Raw genomic sequence first — 23,745 nt, 5'->3', positions numbered from 1 at the left:
AAGCCAAAGCTTACCTGGGGATGGTACCGTCCAATATCTGTGAGGAGCTGATGAATGAGACGTCCTACTAATGGTCGAGGGGTGTCAATTCTTGCAATGAGCTGAGGGATAACCTAGAGGTAAGCATAAGTAGAATAAACATCCCTGTCACCTCATGCGTTTAGGTCACAAGCTGTTCTGCCCTCTGCTAGAGACCTCAGTCTCTACAGGAGACAGAGAGACCCACCACCCGTTTTTGAGACGGTCAGAGGATAACACCACGTTCCAGCGTCAGAAATGCAGAATAGCCCAGTGAGATGACAAGTGTTCTGTGCACAACCATTACAAGATCCTCTTATGGAAAGAGTTAAGATGTGTCTTGAAGTGTAACACTCAAATAAGAAATAAAGCCTATTTTTTATTTATTTACAAGAGTCATTCTACAAAACAAACTTGAAATAGACTGTCTGAATTCCATCAGAGCAGCACAGTGATGTTTTATATTTGATCACCACTGAATGCACGTAATTTTTAATTTTAAATTTTAATTTTCTCATTCATATGCACTAACCTGCATATAAATACAGAAATGCACGCAAGAATGTTTCTCATGTTTATGTTCAAGATGCTCGTTAAAGCAGTTACAAATTGTACTGCATGCTGCTCTCAGTCATCTACAGAGGATTGTTTAGCAAAGGATCATTTTGGATGCTATGTAATAAATCCACAAGCTCCCCCCAGAACTGAGATTTGTCTTAGCTCTTTGTGTTCCTTACCTGCAGCCAAGTGTCTATTTGGATTGCCTTGACTCCTTCTACCAAAGCCTCATTCACATCAGGCCAGTGACCGTAGTCAAACCACAGAGTAAGGACTCTGAAAAAGTGAAATACATTCATTAGGAATGAAACAAAAAAACCCATTCCAGTCAAATACATTCAGACCCATTTACAAGTGACTCTTCTTCCCAGAACCTAGAGATAGTAGGATAAGGGCTAATCCATCTAACATAAGTTAGCTTGGACTGAAGTATTCATTTATTTTAACCATAACAAAAAAGAGCAGAAACAGGTTCTACCTAATCATAAACCACGTGCCCTTATCAGCTGGATTTCATTTACTATGTGTTTTATTATGTACCTTAGAGTGTCTTGTAGGTTGTTTCCTCGAGATAGAGATATGGATCGGAAGAAACCCTGGACAGCAGGGACTGTGTACATCAAGAGGGTCTTGGATAAATCCTTTTGGAATGAAAAATGCTGCATTAGTTCTACACAAGCACATCAGTCCACACGAATCCTAAACTCAGCAAGTGGAAAGATCCACATTATAGCTGACTTCTGCTCATACTCCTCACAGGAGACGTTGCTCCTGAAATTTACGTTTTGCTTGACTACACATAGGTCTTTCAGCCTGACAGGGAACATACTGTGAAGTGTTTTTATACTTCAGTTTACTGGCAAAACTATGGACAGCAAAGCAGCCTAAGAACTACAACCCTCCTATAATTGGTAAGAGAGATTCCTCACAGTCTTTCATGAAGGGATTAAGCAGCAGAAGTTGTTAATGCACATCGTATCACCTATGATCGCCATCCATGCCTTTGCTTTAGTTCACAGCTAACTTATGATCATTTGCATTAATTTAGTCCTCTTCCCTTAAGACTGAGTTAAACCTGAACTTCCTCACTTTTGCTGTAAACTAAGAGCATATATATACAGACAGCTTCCACAAACCAGGTATACACAGTAGGTTGTATAACATACTGCCATAACATCTTCCTGCATCTAAAGCAGCAAGTACCAATCTCTCAACGCAAGCAGGGAAGAAGGGTACCTCAGTGACTTTTTTCTGCACTGGAGATGGGATGGGACTGTTCTCTGTGCTCTCTGCATCACTCTCACTATTGCTGCCCTCGGTGTTAGCACTGGTGATGCTGGCTCCACTGGCGTGACGTAGTTTCTTCTTCTCATCTCTGGCCTGGTTTTGATGTTTGTAGTGAAGTACTGCTTCAAAGTTCATCACCGCCCAGGCATGCCAGGCCTGCCAACAAAAGAGAACAGAAGTCAGAAGGAAGATGAATTATTTCTGCAACCCGTACTTTCTAAATATTAGGGACAATAATCCAACCTTTCTGAGTCCACAGACAACAATATTAAATAATACCCTGCATACGACACAATGCTTTGCTTTCTGTCATCGCATGTAGTTTAACTGTCTTATCTTAAATAACGTCATGGTGAGTTCTTGGCCAGAAACTCCCTGTTGGATATTAAGGCAAAGGAGCTCTGTAGCAAAAATTAAATCACATTCCATTCACATACATCTTAATTTTTCAAAGCTTTAAAGTAAGATTAATGTGTTAGGACTAGGGAATGTTTAACGGGAAGACGTACAGGAGATAGCTGCCTAAAAGATCTGTCACCAAATATTAAATGAAATTTCACAACCCTGAAATCAAAGGCTCTTTGGAGAATTAGCAACAAGGCTGCTTTCCTAGTTCAAGTATACTGACTAAGAACTAGTTAAGTTTTTTCCATTTAGATTATCCTTTCTCCTTCAGTGTTAACCGACAGGAGAGCAAGTCCCAAAGGCAAGAATAGAAACTCAATCGTTTGGCAGATAAAATTCTAAACAAGAATCTCACGGTTGCCTTGGGCTACCTTCTATGGTTTTTTAATCCTACTTGCAGTAACAAGGTAGATAGTTATAGGAGATCTTCCTGTGAACACCTTCCTTTCCTGTAGTATGGGATGTGATCAGATTTACTGATCTCTCTGCAATGGTGCCCAGAATCTTTTCCTTACTGACCTTGTACCAGTTGCGATCATGCTCTGTTGCAGCGCTGTAGTATTGCAGGACTTTGGGGATGGTACTCTCGTTGATGCCTTGCAGGTTCAGCTGCCACTCACCCAGTTTCAGGAAACACCTGGTTAAACAAAGGGATTATTGCCTCAGAACATAGAATGAAAGCAAAGCCTGATTGATTAAGAGGCAGACTTCTTATCTGAAGTTGGGAAGACATATCACGTGTTAACCCCACTCAGTAAGCCTCCCCTGCAGACCGGGAGCATACGTGTTAACACATAAGGTTCAAAACACCTACATCCTCCTTGTAAGTGTGGAGCAAACCAGGTAATGGTTTAACTTTTAGGGGGGAAGGTGAGGGTCAAGCTTTTTTCCTCATTTATACCCATTGTGAGATAAATGTAAAAGCAGCTAACAGTAGCATCAAAAGACTTCATCAGCATTGATAAAATGCCGACAGCATACATGCTGGCTAGCTATACTCATCACCGTACAAACTGCCTTCTGGAGAGAACACTGTGACAAACAGTGGAAACACAGAGCAACCGCTCTTCCCCCAAGCCAGAACCCCATTAAGTCATCCCCTCCCAGAGGAAAGGAAAAACAACATATTTTTACTGCAGCAGGGTGGGGCTGTGAAGGTTTGTGCACAGCTTAATACTTTGCTCCCTCAGTAGGCTTTAAATGGCACAGTTACACAGCTGTCCTTTCTACATTTTGAGGTTTCCAGAAAGCATTGTGCAAGAAAAATATTATGCCCAACTCATTATTAATTTGTCTTCCATGATAGTCACTCTGAAAAAAAAAATTAAATCAGATGATGCTGTTATCAAGTTCCCATTCTCATAAAAGCAAATTAAGTGCATGCCTCCCTTAAAAAAAAAAAAAAAAAAAAAAGGCAAATGTTCAGTAGTAAGCCCTATGCAATTTCTTCTGCAAATTGGAAAAATCAGATCTGGCACCTCCAGACCCACAGAGGAAAATGAAGATTATAGGATGTGTTTGTAATGCAACAATATTTTATGAGACCATCACATGCCAGGCACCTATTGCCCAAAGTACTGCTGTTGTGTTAAGGGCACACGCTGCCAAGCACAGTTGTGCCAGGCATGTGGGAAGTGTTTCTTTCCTACTGACTGGATCTCCTGAAAACTAAAGAAATAGCCATGCTGGGAGCTCTGCCTTCTGCCAGTGAGACACAGTCCTGGAAAAATACTGCGACAAAAACAAGCTTGTTTACGCTGATGTGTCACAATACATTTACTGACAGTTTTATGACAGATAAGAAAATAATACCAAATGGGTCTCTACCAGCTAAATGAGAAATCCCCTGTTCCTTTTAATCAAAGCATGATCCTTGTCTGAAACGTGTCATCTGCATAGCCCCTGCAACCTCAGGAAAGACATCAGTTTCATTGTATAGCTAAAGGGGTCCGAGGAGCAGGGGCTGACCGTGCCATGAGCTTGTGGAGCTCCTGCTTGTGCTGCTGGTCCTCCGTCGCAATCGCATGCTGCGCCTGCTGCTGCATTGTCTGCACGAAGTGCTGCATGTGCTGGAACGCGTCAATCTGTAATTGGATGACAGTTGCAGTAAGGACCACAGGGGTTAAATACAACTTCACAAGAGAGAAAGACGTTGTGGAAATAAATTTTCACCGAAAACAAAAAATACAGTTTTGTTTTCTTTCAAAACCATTTACCTCCCTCTAAAATTAGTTTATATATGTAGCACCAAATAAATGAAGAGGCTGGAGACTCTTGATGTCTCAGAAATCTGGCCACTGAATTGCTACACTGAGGAACAAATAACTGCATCCTTCTGATGCTGGGCACACCTTCATGTCATACGTACAGTCAACAGCATGACTGACCATAACATAAGCTAACATTGTGCTCTGATGTGCAAGAACTCAACTCTGGCAAAGTGACACGGTCACCAGTACAAGAAGAAAACTTCAGCAGCAGAGGACGTCCTGTTACTGCTCATGCAGAGTGAGATTCTAGTAATGATACAGAGATGTCTCGTTTGCAATTGAGCACACACATTGAAGACAGTCCAGCAATTCCAACAATCAAACAAACATTTGTAGCTTACAAACTGTATCTGACCAGTATCTGTATCATAATAGACAGGATCACAGGTCCAGAGAAGCCTGTCTAGAATATGCTGTGGCCTGAAAAAAACAGTTTGAGAAAACAATGCCTGAAACTTCCTGATCTTCCCTCTCAACCCCTCAGCTTTGGCTAGGTTTACAGTACACATCATGGGACATAAACTTTGAGTCTAGACTTCTTCTAAGGTTGTTTAAGAAGTACAGATGTATATTGCTCCTTTGCCAGCAGATTACATAAGGCAGTAGTGCTAAAGCAACTTGCACTACCAAATTTTGAGGGAAGACTCTTTTTGAAATTCCTTGGAAAGAATTATGCGTTAAGAAAAACTGAAATTACAAGACTTAAGAAAAAAGTATGCACGCTTCACTGGAACAATTAGAGTAAAGCTTTTGCAATCTGCAAGGTCATTTCAGGTCAGAAACTGCAGAATGTGCTATTAAGAGCCCAGTTTACTTCTGTTCCATCTACAGGAATGAGCTACTTTAGAGTGAGACATGAATCACCTCATCTTTCCCATTCAAATGTCAGCGTGCGCAAGTCAGCTGTCAGGAAAAAGGGTATTAGCCCAGGGTGAAATAAAAGAAAGTATCACACTATTAACTTTAAGGGGGGGCATTCCACACCTTGTAACCTAGATACTGGGTTAGAAGCAGGGGGGGGATGTGTAGGAATAACAATCTTATAAATAGTTATGCTGTTATGCCAGACTTTTGTCAAAAATAGACAAAAAGATATTGCCAAACAGTTATATATTCCTCTCATATCGAGACACACTCAACAATCTGCCCTTCAGTTTCCATTAATATTGAAAACTGATCACCATAAACTGCCAGGCAAAGCACTTATTAAAGAAAAATTACTGCTTTCAGTTTTAACAACTGAATTCCTAAGTTTGTATGCAGCCTTGTTATGGCATATGTCTGTAGAATGCAGCTGCTGGCAAAGGTCCTTGTTGGAAGAAATACAATAGGGCTTGCTTCTCCATCATTTTATCTGTTGTTTAAGAAAAGACAGTTGTGCAGCTCTGCAAGCACTAGGTGGCTGGTTTCCATCTAGATGCCAGTTTTTTCCTGGAGGATCTGGCAAGTGCCTAAATGATGGTAAGGAAAACATTTTAGCTGAACCAAGCAACCTTGAGCTCCTCAGCTCGAGGAAGTGGTCATTTCCTACCATACCAGCCCACCTCACTAGCTTATTATGTAGGATACCAAATCAAGTGAATACACACAGTTACATAAAAGTCTGGTCTACATACATCACTAGGTCTAACTAGGTATTATTTAGTTAATGATAGTCACTCAAAACAGGACATAAGGATACACCCAACCACATAACGCTCCTGCTACCAGGAGAATTCCCTGAACACTTTCAGTGCTTGGTATACACAAACACTTAAGTCATACTCCAGACCACAAACTCTATTGTACCCTAACACAGCTTCTTCTGACACCAAGCTGCACCTTTAACCATGAATTTAAAAAGAAAGCACCTACTTTCCTAGTGCCACAAAAAATGCTTGAGTCAGACCTTCCAGCAGAAGGGTGCTGAGAGAAAGGGTTGAGACTTGCACGCAGGTCTAGGATTAGTGCTACCTCGCGTGAAGTATTTCTCGCTCAACACTGTAAACAACACCCAGTTTTAATGTGTTAGAAAGAAGAAGAAAAAAAAAAGCCCCATAGCACAGAGCTTAGGTACTGTTTTAAAATAAGAAATCATTCAACAAGCAAGAGGAGGTGATTTTAACCACATCTGTTCTTCTTTTTCATCTTCGCTGCTTTAGGAAAACTTTTTTTTTTCCTGTTTTCATGGGCTCCACTTAACTCTTGCATCAGTTTATTTTAGATATATTCTCTTCCCCCACCCCCTTCATCTTTGTGTCTTCTTTCGTTCTGCTTTCTACAACTGCACCAGTTTCCTGCACCTTGTCTGTCTATTTCTTTACCACAGATCAAACATGGAAAAGTCCAGTTTCACTCAAAGAGGCAGGCAGAGAAGACCCATATACTTCTTGGGTCATTTACTGAAGAAAGTAAGAGACCATTACACCATTTCACAAATCCAATAGAACAGGACCTCATCAGCAGCCTCTTCTGGTTTTTAAATTCAAATAAAGAATAGTTAGGTCATGGCAATGTTCCCACAGCAATGGCACTGCTCCAGTGCTGGCAATCTCAAAGACAGGAAAAATAAAAAAGATGTGGCAGAATATGAGGATAAATGGAGGCTTTAATGTATATTAAAAAAAAGATAAGTTATCCAGTCTGGAGCTTATTGGATTTGATTATGTAAATTCTCCCCGTGTTGCAATGTCAAAAACATTCACCCTAGGCTCTTTGGAGCCAAACTGTTCCCATGACAAAACCCTATGTACTTTTCAGCTGCCTTTCAGTTAGAAATTTTCAATAACGTCCTTAATAGAAGTCAGTTCTGCTCAGCAACTAAGTACAAACTGTTCAGGATACTTTTCTAAAACTGCTAATAAACCCCCCTTATTTCTCTCTTTCAGCATGTAACCCTGACCATAGCTACAGTGCGGAGACTTGGCAATCAGAAGAGTGCATGAGAAGTCAAGTACCAAGCCTGCACAGTACAATCCTGGTGCAGACAGAAGAGCTACTATTGACCATTAATCTTGGCTGCATCCCTTGGGTACCTGATACTGGTTTAGCAAAAATAATCTTTCCATGTAGGAAATAAAATTATGGCCAGGCCTTCTCTGTCACTACAGAGTTTTAGCGGAAAATTTCGAAAGCTTATCTTCTGAATAACAATAAGGAAAGGGATTTGTTACTCTTTCATAGGTGAGCAAAAATAAAACCTGCAGCCTTGACTTTGTTCTGTAGGGATTATGAAGAGCTAATGTGCATGGCACCACACCAAACCTGAGCGATGGAACTTAGAGAGAAGCATGTTCTTTTGTACCTTACGGGCACTCTTCCACATGTGTTTCATGTATGCATAAGTCACTTGGGGATGTACAGTTGGCAGTGGGTGATCCAGCTGTCGAGATGGATCTACTCCCAAGAGCAGGACAAGCGTCTTATGGGCCAAAGCCTGGAGAAAGTTGCAAAGAGAGAAAGCAGGTTAAAACAAGCTCGCTCTTACCTCTGTTTCATATTGACTGCAGAATCGCTCACCACTAAAAAATACCTTTGACCCTCCAGATAAAACACAGACATATCAACCTTATTACCACTCCCTGGACTCATAAGAATACCACATGATAAACCCATGTCTTTATTGGGATCAGAGCATTAAGAGTCTCATTTCAGAAGCCAGTCGAGAGCGTGAAGTCTCCATTTCAAGTATTTTTGGTAATAAATCTTGTGGTGAATGTTGAAATAGGATTGTAACGTTCAATGATAACATCGTATTCTAGATTTGACAAAGAGTGCTTTAACAGAGAGCGCTATTAATTTTATTATCAGTGCTGTGTAACAACTTCCAGGTATAGCATGCAACAAGTTATTGGCTCTGAGGCTCTCAGGTACAATACTAGTCCCACAAAAATAACCTTGGCTCCAAGTATGAACTCTACGCTAGTTACAATTTTAGTATTTCAACAATTTTTGACCAGTCTTCTCCTCAGAGGAGAGCCCATCCCACTTGGGCAATGAAAGTATTTGGAAATGCTCACTGTGGAAGCAGCATGACAAAGCCAATCCTCTAAAAATCTGATGTAGAGGGCAGAGCTCGCTAATGCTCACCAGTCTCCCACTCTTGCCGCACAAGCTGGCATACTTGAGCCAAGTTCTCATGTCCTCATGAGGATTCACAACAAGAGATCGGACCATCAATATTCTTTGCCAGTCTTCCACAATTCGCTGACAGCCCTGAGAGAAAAAGGAAGAACGAACTTGTTAGCGCTTTATCTCCAATCTACTCCACAGAGCCTTAATTCAGAATCTGAAGGGACTTCTCCCAAGACGGAGAGACTTCAGTGTCCGTAATTCACAGCAGGCCGACGTTACGAACTAGCTGGCTATTTCTTTAACACTACAATGTGTGAAGCAGGTTAAGTCCTTGACTCATTCTCTGCAGCCAGCTCAGTGTTTGCAGTCTAATGATACCCGCTAACAGAAAAAGGAGAAAAGCTAAAGCAGAAATGCAAACAAAAATCAGGAAAGGAATTCGTGCAATTCCAAAATGAGTCAAGAGTTTTACAACCCTTCTCAACCTAGTTTTAAAGCCTATTTTTGATTTAAACAGTGACAAATCTCAATATGGAGATGGTACAAAACCAAGTGGTTGCAAAGATATTTTTGTTATTGCCCTTTTTCTTCTCCTTGCATGTGTTGCTTTTAGAGGCTGGCATGACTGAACTGATATTCTGCCAGAAAGCGCAGTTCCAATTGCTACCCTGCTTGTGCAAGCATTGTCTGGTCCTCGTCTCTCTGAAGGGAGAGGCACAGCAACATGGTGAGACAGAGCAGGATGAGTCTGCATTTCAAACATTCAAGGATGCTACAAGAGAGGTAGAATTGTGGAAGGGACAGTAACAACCAAATACACGGTGCTTGCTGTAACGGCCAAGTACTTCAGGGTAACAGTGGTGGTGTGAAGTTCGTATTAATCCAGAGATGACTTAGACTTAGTTTTGAGGTAAACAAAAGAATTTCCAATGGCAGCAACCACCTTGGCACCAAAGCGTATACTGCTTTCCCGTTTCCTTTTTCCCCAGAATTGAGGACTGGTAAGTTAGGCAAAGCTTGTTCCCTAACACACTAATAAACCTCATCCAATTATTAAAAAGCAGCCATAAAATTTGCAAGAACTGTATGTACTGCTCTCAGGGCTATAAACAACTGTATTCAGACATTACATTTCCTGTCACTCTCAGTTTCTCCACCCCAGTGGAATGCTCCTGAGCTTTTCCAGACAGGAATGCACATGGGAGACTAAAAGCTTTGTCACATTTTCCCGAACAGCTACAAAATATGCAGCAGCAACAGCCTTTCAAAAGGAGGCAGATACAGCAGTCACAGTGAAGAACTCTGCAGAGAGAGAAATTCTTCCTCCAGGCAGTGTATCAAAATTTGGTATAATGAGAGCATTTTACCCTCATTATGTTTTTTTTTTTTTTTTATTTCCTCTTCTCCTTCCCTTGAAGGAATCACCTCTTTAAACAGTATTCCTGTATGTACCACTTCATCTGATGATGTTCACTTTCACTGTAGGGATGTCTCCTGTAAGGAAATGGTCTCAAAATATTTGGCTGATTTAAATCTTCAGAGTTGCTTTACATTTTTTGCTCTTTAGAGTAAGAAAGGCAAAAACTTCAAAATTTCTCTTCAAATACAGGAGGAGCAACATTGCTAAAGAGGGCAAGGCTAATCAACTGCAAATGTTCTTGTAAGAGGTCAAAAAAGAACAGGACAATCTTTTACAAGCATGTGGATTCTCTGTCCAGTTTTCCAGCACTGTGAGAGAATGCAGCCAGCCAGGTAAAAAGTTCAAACTAGCCTTATCCAAACCAGTATTTCCAGGTGCAATTCAACACTGAGATAAGCAGCCTTGGAGATGTTACTAGCATCTCCATTCTGTACACATCTATTTCAATGCTTAAATCACACTACTGCGGTGTCACACCAGCAGATGCCCAAGCAACATTAGCCAAACCAAAAAAAAAAAAAAAAAAAAAAAAAATCAAAAAACCCCAAACAACCAGAACAAATGCAAAAGAGACAGAAAGCATGCAGCCCTGTAAGCATATATGCTCTTGGGATAGAAAGAGAAATGGAAAGATTTGCTGAGCCATCGCACTGACTTGAAAGGAAGCTGTTCATGCCAGCACATCAGCATCTCCATCCTTGATCTTTGCATAGATGTACCTGCAGTCTTTCCCACCAGATCTGGCGGATGATCTCACGGCGTTCTGGTACAAGTTTATACTGGATAACCTCTTCCAGCTCTGACAGCATCTGGCAGGATACCATAGCCTGAAGGAAACAATCACATTCCATCCCAATCACTACAGCACAAATCTATAATTAAGGCACAGAATTTTGGCATCAAAACCTTAAGTACATATCCTGCCCAACAGGTAAAGTACAGACTGCTATATACTGCTATCTAGACAATCTGCTGACTCAAGCTTTCTAAATGACAATTCTGATTTCTTTTAGGTGGCGGGGGGGGGGAGGAAATCTCACCTTCACTGTTTAATTTGTCCCAAAGCTGCTCCTACAAAGTTATATTTCTTATCTGACAAAAGTCATTTAGCTTGTGCGCCTGCACTGTTCTTATGTTTGGTTCAAGTGCCGCTCAGAAGTTTTATGCCACTTCTAGAGACAGTGTGAAGCAGCATTCTCTGAGGAGAACGAAGGCTGTGAATCCGACACTTACCCCATAGGCTCGACTGTAGCTCTCTCCTGCCATGGCAGTCAGCTCAGCATCTAGCAGATCTCTGGCTTTGTCAATGCACTGAAATAGAACAAGATATTGGGGTAAAGGTGGTATGTTTTACCTGGAGTCAACTGTTGGAACTGCTATTCATCTGTTCCATCTCATGAACAAAGCTGGCATTGTTCCCGTTCTCCAACAAGAGCCAGGAAAGGATGTTACCAATTGACAGGAAAAAGAATTGACAGGAAAAGAGTGTTCGGGGGCAGGTATAGGGGAAGTCAAGGGGGCTTCATTTATCACCTGCATAGTCTGAAGTTTGTCTTTCTACCAAATCAAAGTTTGCAGCATTTCTAATCCTACCGTCATTGTAGAGATCATCATTAATAACATTTATAGAGGAAAAGAGAAGTTCACATTTTAGTGCAAGAGAGTTGCTTACAAAAAAGCCTCAAGAAATGTCTCTTGATAATATACAATGACAGAAGATAGCTTTCACTGTTTTACATAACCCATCAGGTTTTTATGAATTTTACAGGACAGCAAATTCCATTTCTCTTCCTCCAACTAAGACACGCTCTTCAAGCATGAAATAAATCCTGCTGTGGCTCCAGTCATTATATAATCTCTCATCTATATGTCTTCCTGTTCAAAGTGTTAAAGGTTAATCACAAACTCTACCCCTTTGAACGTCTTGCAAATTTTACTGTGCACATCACCCAGAAATCTACGTACGGGTTTTGACAGAGCAGACTGAATTACTCCTTTATCTAAGTTGGCAAGCAAGCACAGAATTCTGAGAAATGGTACTGCAGCTTCCTTGGAAAGTAAACAACATGCTTCACATCTACAGAGGGGAAAAAGCTGCTCTGCAAATCCCCTGTGACAAACACGCATACGAGTATGGCTCTGTTTAATAGACTCATCCCTTGCCTTGATTTCTCATCTCTAAGATTTAGGATTTATCACTGCTACCAGAAAAATTCAAAGAAAAGTTCTGGTACATGATATATATGAGCACTCCACTGAAAAACTGCAACAGACAGAAGGGCACAGAACACCCACGAAGAATCTTATGTGTGTCATATGCCATGAATGCCTTTTATCAAACAGTGCCTTGTAGAACGGAACCTCTGCTGAGATAATCCTTATGCACTCTCTAGAAAACAGACATAAAAGTAAAGAAACCTAAGAATGACTAAGCACTGAACCGCTACTATCTGTACATCTATTCACTGCTGTGTTTCTGGAAATACAAGATAACCTTACTCATTAAGGTGTAATACATCAATGGAAAAAGGGTTATTGGGCAATTCATAGATTATAGCCAACTGCTTCAAAACAGCGTATCTTTCCATGCAGCAATATAGCCTAGTGCATCTTAATCTAGGCTTTGGGAAGCCAACAAGGAAGACAGTTACCTGCTGCGCCAGTGAGAAAAGGTCCTGATGAAGAGCCAGTACAGCCCTGTAGAAAGCACCATCGTGGGTGTCCCTTGGGATCATGCAGGTATATTCTTCCATGCTATCCCACTGACCTGCAGAGACAGAGATACCTTCGCTAATGCAACAGACTTCTCTGCAAGATAAGAACAGAACTATGCTACAGTGCTCAGACATCAGTGACTAGGCCTGAACGCTGTGTGGTATTTCTACAGCTAAGTTAGCTTTCCAAGAGCTTGTCTTTGGCAGTCTGTGTTATATACAGAAACTGTATATATACATACACAGCGTTATAAACATAGGCATTTTTCTTCTAGGCAAATTGTTATCCTCATGGAAAAGGTTCTTGCATTACTTGTGATGAAAAAGTTGAAGTGCTGACATTTCCAGAACATTTGAATGAATCAGTGTTCTACAAAGCAAAAGATTAATTTTCCTCAGCAGACAGCTTCTCTAGTAAATATCTGACTATCAGGATAACTGATATTTGGACCATTTATAGATTTATTCCACTTCAGGTTGTCTACTCAGAGACACAACCTATCAAAATGCTCAACAGATGTTGTTCTATTTCGTAAATAAGTGCCTGCCACAAATGTGAGAAATTCCATTAATCTCATCTTAAGTCTGAGCTATGTTCAAGGTAAAACTAAGTAAGAGGGAGCCGTTAAGCAATTGATTATTTGCACAGACCAATAAGGCAGTCTCTTTCACGCCTGAAACCATACTGGGAGAACTTAGGTAAATGCAAGTTTTCCAAAGGGCTTCATTGTTGAATGAGACTTACTTCATAACCCAACGTTAAATAATTTTTTTCTTTGATTTTGCTGTTTCTTATATTTTGTAGTTCTGAAGTAAGTTAAGAACTAACTGTGCTCCCATATCATGGGTTGCCATATACTACCACACAAGGATACATTACCTAGACCCCAGGCGGCAGCAGCAGCCATTCTAGCCATCTTAGCTTGAGTTTCATCATTGACCTGTGTCCACTTTTCACAGCATTGCTGGTGGAGCTGCCCCCTAAGAAGAATCCACAATTTCTGATCAGCAAAAAGCCTCTTCTAAGAATTCTGCCTTGTTAAAAAACCACTTTCTACAGATAAGACGACAACCAGCCCCATCGTTCTTTTTATAGAGAGTGAAGAATAGGATTCTTCTCCTCTGGCCAACTTAGACATGCTAATCTGATGACAAATACCCTATCATCAGAAAATAATTTAAAGGCACGCTATGCTTTGAAAACACAGATCTGGACAAAAGTTTGCATTTGTTCCTCAGCAGTTAGTAAAGCCTACTTTACGAAGTGAACTGTCAACTCCATTCTACAAATACAGAAAAAAAACCCATTCCCAATAAAAAACCCCAAACCTCCACCAAACAAGGGATGCTTAAAATTTTTTTGCAAGTGTCAGTACAAGGAACATATGATCTGAATAGCTTGCATATGGTTCCTGCTATTAAACATTTTGGATTAAAACATCAAATTTGAAGACAGAGGCTGGAGAATCAATGCTGCTGTAACCTAGTATGAAGACTTGTCATAGCAAGATCTCAGAGGGGATCCGAATCTTTCATCTCCAGTGGAGAGGAAGCATCAGGATTTTTTATATTATTTCTTTTAAATCAACTGTGAATGCTCCATTAATCAAACCAATTACTGTGGGTGTTGCAGTTCCAGAATTTCTCAGGCTGGATACTCTGTAGCAGTGGAATAGCTGCCAACTGCGAGGGCGGCCAGCTTGCCTTCTCCACTGTCACCCTCTCCCCTCCCAAATAGGAAGATGAGTTAGTCGAACATAACCAATGGGCTGCCACAGGCAAAATGATCATTCTGAGAGCTTAACAGACCGGGAGAGGGAAAAAACCCCCAAAAACCAACAAAAAAACCAAATGAAAAACCAAGCTAAACCTAATAACAGCAGTAAATCAGGACCTCATAGATGCTAATAGTATAGCTCTTGCAGAAATAACTACATCAGGAGACAAATGGCTAAGAATATTTTGGCTGTGCTTTCAAAACGTCACTGCACAGAGCACTGAAATAATGCTGCTGCACAGCATCAGTTCTAGATTAACTGTCATATTCTGCCAAACAGACTCCAGCAGCACAAACAGTCAAGCTGAACGCTACTGAAGAATATCAGCAGCCAGACCATGGAGCTGTCAGTCTCAGGATGATGCTTCTGTAGTAAGCTGCAAGGTAGCAGACAGCACTTTGCAAAGGCACTTCTGAATTATAAAAACCATCTGCATAGAGGCGGAGTGCAATCCCACAACAGCACGCACACAGGTCTTTGGGAGATGGTGATTGCTGTCATCACCACAGACTATCAATGCACAATGTTTAGCTCCAGCAGAAGAAAAGCATCCTTTTCTCATATATTTGTCACCGACATGTGACGAAGCAGGGAGTTCAGAGAGGACACTTTACACAAATACATGTCCTGTAAGAGTGAGAAATTCTGTAAATCCCTGGTGGGAACTGCCTACTCCTAGAAAAGATGATTGAGAAACACTCAGTAAGGGGATCTATTTTTCCTGCTGAAAAAGCTAGGCCCAACTCACCCTCATCTAGAAACAAAAAGGGCAGAAAAATGCTGTCAGAATTAGGTTTCTCAAAACAGCCCTGTTTCTCTAACAGTAAAATGACTTTAGTGAAGAAGAATCTCCTTAGTGTGTGCCATCCCATGGGTTCACGTCAGGACCCATCAGGAGAGAGCTCTAGTGACATGTTAAGTTCAGTAGAAAGGCGGAACCTGGACCAAATCACATACGCCCCAGGGTGTAACTGCATGCTACAGTGCACAGGATGCCTTCTCCAATTATCTTCTTTGAATTGAACAGGGAGAAGAACAGAAGCCCCCAGTTAACTACCAGCTCACCCTCTCACAAAACCTGACTCTAATCAGTTACACGTTGACAACACATATTTAACACAGGGTTTGAAATACCAAGTGTCCACAAAGACGATGCTTAATGAATGCTAAAAAAGCACAATAATGAAAGACTCAGCCATCTACAAGATGGCCAAAAGGGTTTTAAAGTGGGACTAATTTATTTGGCATAATCTTACACCTAGGTGACTATTAGGAAGCAGACAATTTCACTAACAGTCGGGCAAAAGACCATGCATTCTGGATAGTCATAGGTCTGACGCTGAATAAATACGGAAATCTCTCATCAGAGTTTAAAAAGGAGGGCCACAACGAGGTCCTTTTATGATTGTTTTTGACAAGTGCTTCCCAGTTAATGTTTCCTGAGAGGTCCCCTCTATTTACAGTTTCTTTCTCTCTTACAAATGGGGTTGATCTGACCACAAGAATGCAGATTCACTTTCAGAGAGACCTTATCAGATGGCACGTCCCAAAAGGCTTAGAGAAGTTACTACCAATTCTGACTTCAATGAACAAAGTGAGAAGTCACTGGAAATACTCAAACTATTAAATAAGCAGGAATAAATAGGAATTCAAGCAAAAAAATTTCACCTGGATGACAGCATCCAGAGAAGAGTTAGGCACCATTTTTAGAGAAGAGTTAGGCACCATTTTAAAGGCACTGTCTTCCTCAGTCTTCAGGCATTCCCCTCTTACCATTCACCAAGTGCCTCCAAGCAACGCATTCGTCCTAGCATCAGCTCAGGATCATCTTTGTTTGTGTCCATCTTCTTGTCATAGGCCACCAGAGCATCTTCCCATTCATGAAGCTTTTCATACCAGGTAGCTTGAATTTCCTAAGGGAGGAAAAAAAAGAAAATCAGCATAAATAGTGGGATTAATATTCACCATTCTATATTAACTACAAAGCTTTTCTGAACAGTTCTGTGTCTGTGGTGGTCACTTAGCCCTTTTTTCATTCTAAACACCCTCATAGACTTCTACAATACAGAAAAAAGCCTTGACCTAGTGCAAAAACAGGAATTCTGAGTATTGCTTAACCTGCACAGAAAGGAGCTCAGGTTTATTGGAGGAATCAATCCAACCTCATCCACCTGTTCAGTGCCGCTAGCTCAGTATAATAATAATAATATAATACTAGCTCAGTAGCTGGTGCTTTTCTTCTTGGAAAGGAGCAGTGAGTGGAATAGGAAAAAGGATAAATCTATAAAATATTCCACTTCCTATTGTTGCACATTCTTGCATTTAAACAAGAACAACAGTCCTGTGTTCAGGAATGGAGTGACTAACTGGAAAAAAAAAACCACCAACCCCAAAAAGCACACTGTGCGTCTGGCTACTGCTAGACCATTTTTTAATACAGCAGGTAGTATGATGTTGGGGTCTAACCATGGCCCTCACAAGGAAAGGCTGGGGTTTGTAAAAAAGACTTTAAAGTAAGCCAAACAGTGATCCTTATCAGCTGCACAAACTTTTCTTCAGTCTGTTTCTAGATTTTGTTTCTAATTTTCAAGAAATAAAATGCCTTAATATTTTTCCATAGTTATCTCTGCCAATGTTTTTCTGCTCGGTCCTTGGCAGCTCATGTCTTGACACAGGCTGCAGAATAGATTCTTTTCCCAGCCCTGTGGGCAGGGTCAGTATAAACCACACTCTGCATGCCAGGTCTTCCACTTAGGACATTTATATATCACCCCTTTAGCTTCTTAGCTCAGTCATAATATTTCAAGTAAGTTCCTGAAAGTAGAGCTCACAGCTCCTCTTAATTTCTTTTCACTGCCTGTTCTGGCAAACTCTGTGTTTTGAACTACATTTACTGCTAGAACTACATTACTGCTAAAGAGTGAGGTCAGAATTAGGTAACACAGAGCTTTGCTCAGTCCACCCAAGGAATCATAAGAAGCTGCAAAAAAGTTCTGAAGTCCCCACTTCTCCCAGAAAGGACTTCTTTTCCAGTCTAGGTCAAAACCACATATAATCCTACACCAGAGGAATTCCACCATTTTCTGCTTATACCTGTTCTCACTTTCTAGTGGTTCCTAATAAGAGGGGTGAGTCTACTGTGCTTCCAGGGCTGCCTTTCTTTTCCCAATCACCCTAAGGCACTGCAAGAATTACCACTGCAAAAGCAGCTTTTTAATAGGATTGGCAGGAGAGCAGAGATGCTTTAATCTCTGAACAGAAGTTAAATGCTTATGAAAAAAAGAAGAACGAACCAAAAAGAGGTAAGTTGTGCAGAGAAAGACACAGAACAAATGCAGAACGGGGTTATTTTATTTCTGTGAGCAGTCAAAATTGTAAGGGACTGGCTAATCTGCTATTCTGAATAGCATTTGCAAAGACTCACGTGCCTCTTGGATGAGAGAGGCTAGAGGCACAACTTCTGTTAAATCCTTACCTTGAAGATGTTGATGCAGTTTCTCAAAAACCCTCATGCATCTGAAGCTCAGAACAGGAACTTCCTCCCTCCCTTCTCAGCTTCTTCTAAATAAAATGACTTATTTTGTCAAGTTGCTAGTTCCCCACAGCTGCACTTAGTGTCAACGATAGCTGCTAAATTGTCCTCCAAATCAGGTTCTTGCACAAGTTCTTGCAGCCTTCCCCAGCTATCTTACCTGTATGCAGTGTTTGCTGATATACAGCCAAGTACACAGCATACACCCCCATAGGCAGCAAGACATCGACAGTATGAACGGGGCAATATTATAAGCCGGGATAGAACCTCAACGTGATTGACTGACAAAACACACCGCCAAAAAAACCCCTACGAAAACCATGAAAACATAAGACATGAAGAAGTGAGTTATCCAGCAGGACTCACCAGCTCCCCAAAGTGCTTCATGGCATATTCCAGTACCCCCGCGGCTGCTTCTGGCTGTTGCAGTTTATTGTTAATGCTGAAAAGGTAGGAAGAGAAAGACCATTTAACACAGCTGGCAGTTATTAGGGGCTGGTATGAGCTTCTGCTTGATAATACCAAGCTCTATTATTTAGAAATACCAATGAAACACCCTCCTTTTTCTTTAAAACTTTCAAATAAATGATTAGACTACATAAGACGCACAATGACTACATATTTGCAAAAAAAAATAGATGCAAATATACACTCAAGACTTTTTACACAAAACAGTGATTGCATATAATTATCAATTCTAAATAACAGCCTCCATAGGGAGAAGAATAGTTGCCAATAGTTTGAAAGGCATAATTTCTCAAACAGCTGCACTTATTAAGAGCTTTACAGTACTGATTTTTTTTCTCCCTTTCTCTTAAACAGACCACCAATGACTTTAAAAAAAAAAAAATCAAAGTAGAGATTTTAATGCTCCAGGAAACAATCTACATCATTAAAACAGTTGACAAATGTCACCAGGAGCACACCTGCTGATTTGCTAAAAAGCTTGCAACCCTACTTTGTTTCATGTTTCCTATATTGTCTCTGCACTGGTACTAACCAGTACTGGTGCTCTTCTTTTGCTGGTTTCCAAGAACACGTCAGAAACTCCTGCCGTCACAACCAGCCCTCATTCTGTACCAGTGAGGCACCTTGCTTTGCAAGGCGAGTTGAATTTTATGAATCACAAGCAAATAGGCTACTCATGAGCATGGTTCTCCAGATCGGCAGCTATTCTCTTAAATAATTTCTTTTTCACATTGGTTTTCTGATCTTACGATCAGAAATGGGCATCTGCACATTGGTGTTTGGTGATCAGCACTTTGCTAAACCCCAATTTAATGAAGAAATAAACTTTTTATGAAGCTCCTGCTATTTTATAAAGCTTATTTATGAACAGTCCCCGGCTCATTGCTCTCTTTTAGCAGCGCTGGAGAACAAGAAGCACAAGTTGTTCAAAGCAATGTCCCAACAACTGAGCATGCTGCAACACACCCTACACTCCAGTATTAACACTGGTTAACATTTGGAATGGAAACAGCATAACCTAACAAAACCCCCCGCCACGCCAACCGAGAGCAATGCAAAGAGATTTTCAATGGTCTTTGAACATGCTGCTGTAGATACAGGCAGATTTCAGAAATGCCTCTTCTTGCCTGCTATCATCAGAAGGACTGCAGATTTTTTTTTCCTCCCATGAGAGGCCTGTTAAACAGTAAGAGAAAAAGAAATCTAAAGGAAGTACTCTGAACAGATAAAATAGGGAAAATTTTCAAATGAGTGCTATATTTCTTCTGTCTGTGGAAGTTTCCTTTCCTGTCAACTAAAGAAACAAGCTCCTAGACATACACTGTATATCTGGGAAGGTCAAGAAAAGTACTCTTGAAAAGAGGACCTCAGAATGGTTGAGCTCAAATCAGAGTCCGGTAGGCTAAGAATACACCATAATCACAGTTCAGGACGACAGGTACCCAAAAATGGGAAGCACTTGAAATACATTCATGCCTTTTTTTAGCAAGACAATCAAAGAACATACTACCTCCACGCTTCCCAAGGGAAAGCCAGGCAGCAGTGCCTCATAAAAGTGATAAATGGCTGTCGCATTTCATATCCTGATGATTTAAAGAGCCATTGGCAGACACATCACTTCCAGCATGTCAGACAGTTAATTACTTCCAACTTATCTTTCTTGTCAACGCTTCCTGACAAAATTGGCCATTATCTTTTATTCTTCAACAATTAGCACTGCTCTTTTGCTGATGCTCCCTGGTGCACTCAATTACTCCATTTTTGTTTCTTACTTTCTTGGCTGTCCAAAGTAGAATTAAATGTTTCAAAGCTGTCTATGGCTAGGTTTAAGCAAAGGGAGGAGAAAGAAGGGAAGAGAAAGGAGAAAGACTTTGACTTAAAAGAACATACAGCATCAGATATAATACTGTGTTGGCATTATTAATCATAATTTACTCTCTTGTAACAAATGATCTAGCCCACAGAGTGAGTAAAGATAGGTAGTTTTGCGGACTAGGATAAGCCACTGACTGTGAAATCTCCTGTCAATTATTTAGTGTTTTGATGTACCATATTAAAATAGTGTATACACAAAATGGGGCAGCGGGGGCAACAACATTCACTTCTTTAGCAGAGATGGACCTAAACACAGAGCAGTACAAAAAAAATCCCTCCAAAGCAAGACTCAGGCATCAAGGTAGGCTTTATTGATAGGGCTGAACCTTCGCTGACTTATTGCTTCAGAGTAATAAAATTTTAGTGATCACTGCATCATTTTGCTATTCAGTTTTACAGGTTAAGGGAAACACAGTTGTGTGTGGATTAAGTTCTGATGTTGTGTTTTAGAGGGGTTTTTTTTGCTTTGTTTTGAAAGACCTTGCATTTCTGCTTTTTCTCATCCGCTGGATTCAGTGTGCTCTGATTCTTGGAGGTGCAGTAATATAAAAATCACTACTACCACAGCTGACTGGAATGGGTTTTCAACAGACCCACAACTTTCTGCATACAAATTCTCCAGGAGGGGACCTGCAGACTGTACTTCTCTTGGAAAAGCATTTCCACATGGAGCCCTATTAACACATTCAAAATACACATTTAGAAACCATCCTACCATTAAGGCATCACCTCTCTCCCTGCAGATTTGATGAGATCTGCGCTCAGGCAGAATCTTCTCGAATTCTGTAACACTCAAAGTGCTACAGAGCTGTTTTCTAGTTATTGTGCTGGAGACCAGACAGAATGACCAACTCCACAGAAAAGCATCCAGGCACACAGAAGAGGCCCCGAAGGGCTGATATCCCAGCCAGGCAGAGTTGCCAGGGGGTTTTAGTCAGTGTTGCTGCTGGAAATCAGGGCAGTTTACCGGATTAGAATCGGGAGGATAGATTTCTCCTTGTATCGGGAAAAAGATAACTACAAAAATCTGTCTGGATTAAGAGAGAAAGTGGGAAAACATCTCTCAAGATAGAAACAATGTTAACTCAGCAGACAGTAACTTTAGTATTTGTTTACTGGGTGGTGTCCTTGCAGTTGTTCACAACTCAGGATAATACAAAGGTTAATATTAAGGTGAAGATCAGTTATTCTCCATATCCACTGAGGGCAGAACATATTCATCTGTTCATTTTTGTTTAGAAGCCAGAAAAAAGCCACCCCTACCATCTACTTTACCTGAAGGCCCAGCAGCGGGGCATAAGAGACAACTAATATATCTCCTTCCTTGGAAGTTTTTAGAAATAAGTTTTGTAGGTCATAGGTTACAGATGGCACCTTTCAGGAAAAGCCTAAGTATTCAGCTCTGCTGCCTGATACGGACTGGCGGAGTCTTCCAGTATTAATGCTCAAGTAAAATATTTCATAATTATATATTTTAAATGCCACATGTACATACATAAAATATTCTGAAATTATTTCAAGACAGAGCTGTCCTCATGTTTGCAGTCAGACTTAAAATGGGAGTCCACAGAAATAACAGGATTGCCAAAGTCATATCAACAAGACTTTGGTATACTTTGAACTAATGTACTAATTTCACTGTTTAATACCCACCATTTAATTTCACATTTTATGCAATAAAAAAAAGTGATTAGAAGGTACAACAAAACAACATAAGATCCTTATACTTTCCTTCAAAATGAGGATTAATCAGTTACAAAACTGACTTCCATCACTAAAGTTTTGTATGAATTTGGCTCACCTGGACTCACTGCCTAATTCCAGAATGCAGCACAGTGGAAGTAAAATTGATGTCAATCACAATAACAAAAGCATTAATTCCTATATTCCAAGTGCACAATCTTCAGCAGCTGTAAGGGGCGGCTCGATAAGGAAATAAGGCTGGCACATTTAAATCCAAGATTATAGATAATTCCCACCCCCTCCTGTTTATTAATCAATACTGTAGCCAGGATAATATCCAATCCTCCTCTCCAGCCCTAACTTATTTGTAGCACTTGATCATGATGAGTGGGATTTTAAATGTGATGAGCCTTCTGATGAAAAAAAATTTGTAGGGATGGAATGACACAGTAATTGGAAAAAGTGACTACCCTTGGCAAGCTCCCTGATAAAAAAATCTTGGACAAAAAAAAAATCTTAAATCTTTGAATTTTATTAGTAGTGAAATGTTACATAAACCTACTATTCGATTATTAAGATATCAAATAAAAATGCAGTGCAAAGGACTAAAATGTAGCACACTGAGCTAGAATCACAAAAAAACACTATTTAAGGGAAATATACTCCTATTGCTTGTATATTTTAAAGGCTATTTAAACAGAAACCAGACATGAACTGGGAATGAAAAACAACTTTACTGTCTTCAGCAGGAAGAGCACTTAAATGATGGACTTTTCTCCTCCACAAACCCCAGGCATAAGTGCCTAAAGTTTACTAGAAATAATCTCTTTTATACAGTCCTGGGAGCTTTCCATTATCTTTGAGGGTCTCTAACAATATTCTCTGTCACTCAAAGTAAATTAAATTTTCAAGAACTCAGAAGTAAGAGACTGGACCCTTCCCCATCTTCCCATAAAAATGAAAAACTTTCTTTTAACAGAGCCTTTTCAGGAGGTCCCAAGCCTATCTGTGAGGGAACACACACATTTCCTATTGCCAGAAAACATCTCAAAAAAAAGCATAGACAAACCTTATTTTTGCAATAAAGCAGCTTGTGTGCAAAGTCTAGACAAGAAGCCAAACTCTTCTTTTTTTCAGTCTCCCCAAGTTTGTTTAAAAAGCTCCTCTATGTGACAGATTTTACCAACCTAAGTCAATCTTGTTTTTCCTTCTGAAGAAGTGCTGAGAGCTTGCTTCTGGGATTAGAAGTGGAAGGCACTGCTACTTTGTGGATACTTTGGGGAACAGATAATCCTCTGGCAAAAGGAATTGGCTTTGTTGGCCAGTTTCCCCAATTCTACAGTTTTATTTGTGTTCAGGCATCCCTGAGTCCTTGATTCAACAAGCCTCAGAAAGCAACCAATTGCCCCCCAAACAACTCTAAAAACCAATGCATTTCCATCGTGCCACTAAACATTATTCCCATGCTGGGAACAAAGAAGTTTGAGAAACCAATACCAGCAGAGAGCTGTTTTCAATAACCAGTTGTGATGATTGACTGCTTGCAGGCCAGAGCAGCAGCCCCTCCAGCTTCTCAGCAAGGGCACACCACATTGCTCACAGGCATTATAATCGGCCAAATTCCCAATCTTGATATAAACGCTTGCAAATCCAGTAAAAACATTCATGAGCTTTGAAAGGAAAA

The 23,745-nt window shown here is 40.5% G+C and overlaps 1 protein-coding gene across 2 annotated transcripts in view; it reads right to left on the bottom strand.

Annotated features, from left to right (window-relative positions):
* The window catches only part of MTOR (mechanistic target of rapamycin kinase), a 66,762-nt gene that overhangs the window by 11,651 nt on the left and 31,366 nt on the right, over positions 1–23,745 (bottom strand). For both annotated transcript variants that reach the window (XM_063353708.1, XM_063353709.1), the window contains 14 exons: positions 18,402–18,477; positions 16,277–16,416; positions 13,606–13,706; positions 12,663–12,778; positions 11,245–11,322; positions 10,731–10,838; positions 8,607–8,732; positions 7,822–7,953; positions 4,237–4,352; positions 2,788–2,905; positions 1,813–2,019; positions 1,117–1,217; positions 756–852; positions 15–113 (listed from right to left, as the gene is read on the bottom strand). In XM_063353708.1, the coding sequence (XP_063209778.1) occupies positions 15–113; positions 756–852; positions 1,117–1,217; positions 1,813–2,019; positions 2,788–2,905; positions 4,237–4,352; positions 7,822–7,953; positions 8,607–8,732; positions 10,731–10,838; positions 11,245–11,322; positions 12,663–12,778; positions 13,606–13,706; positions 16,277–16,416; positions 18,402–18,477 (1,615 nt within the window). The remainder of the gene's footprint in view (positions 1–14; positions 114–755; positions 853–1,116; positions 1,218–1,812; positions 2,020–2,787; positions 2,906–4,236; positions 4,353–7,821; positions 7,954–8,606; positions 8,733–10,730; positions 10,839–11,244; positions 11,323–12,662; positions 12,779–13,605; positions 13,707–16,276; positions 16,417–18,401; positions 18,478–23,745) is intronic.

This window comes from Chroicocephalus ridibundus, chromosome 16, assembly GCF_963924245.1.
Source record: "Chroicocephalus ridibundus chromosome 16, bChrRid1.1, whole genome shotgun sequence".
Lineage (NCBI taxonomy): Eukaryota > Metazoa > Chordata > Aves > Charadriiformes > Laridae > Chroicocephalus > Chroicocephalus ridibundus.
Note: the sequence above shows the minus strand (reverse complement) of the source record. Positions and strands in the feature narration are given on the sequence as shown.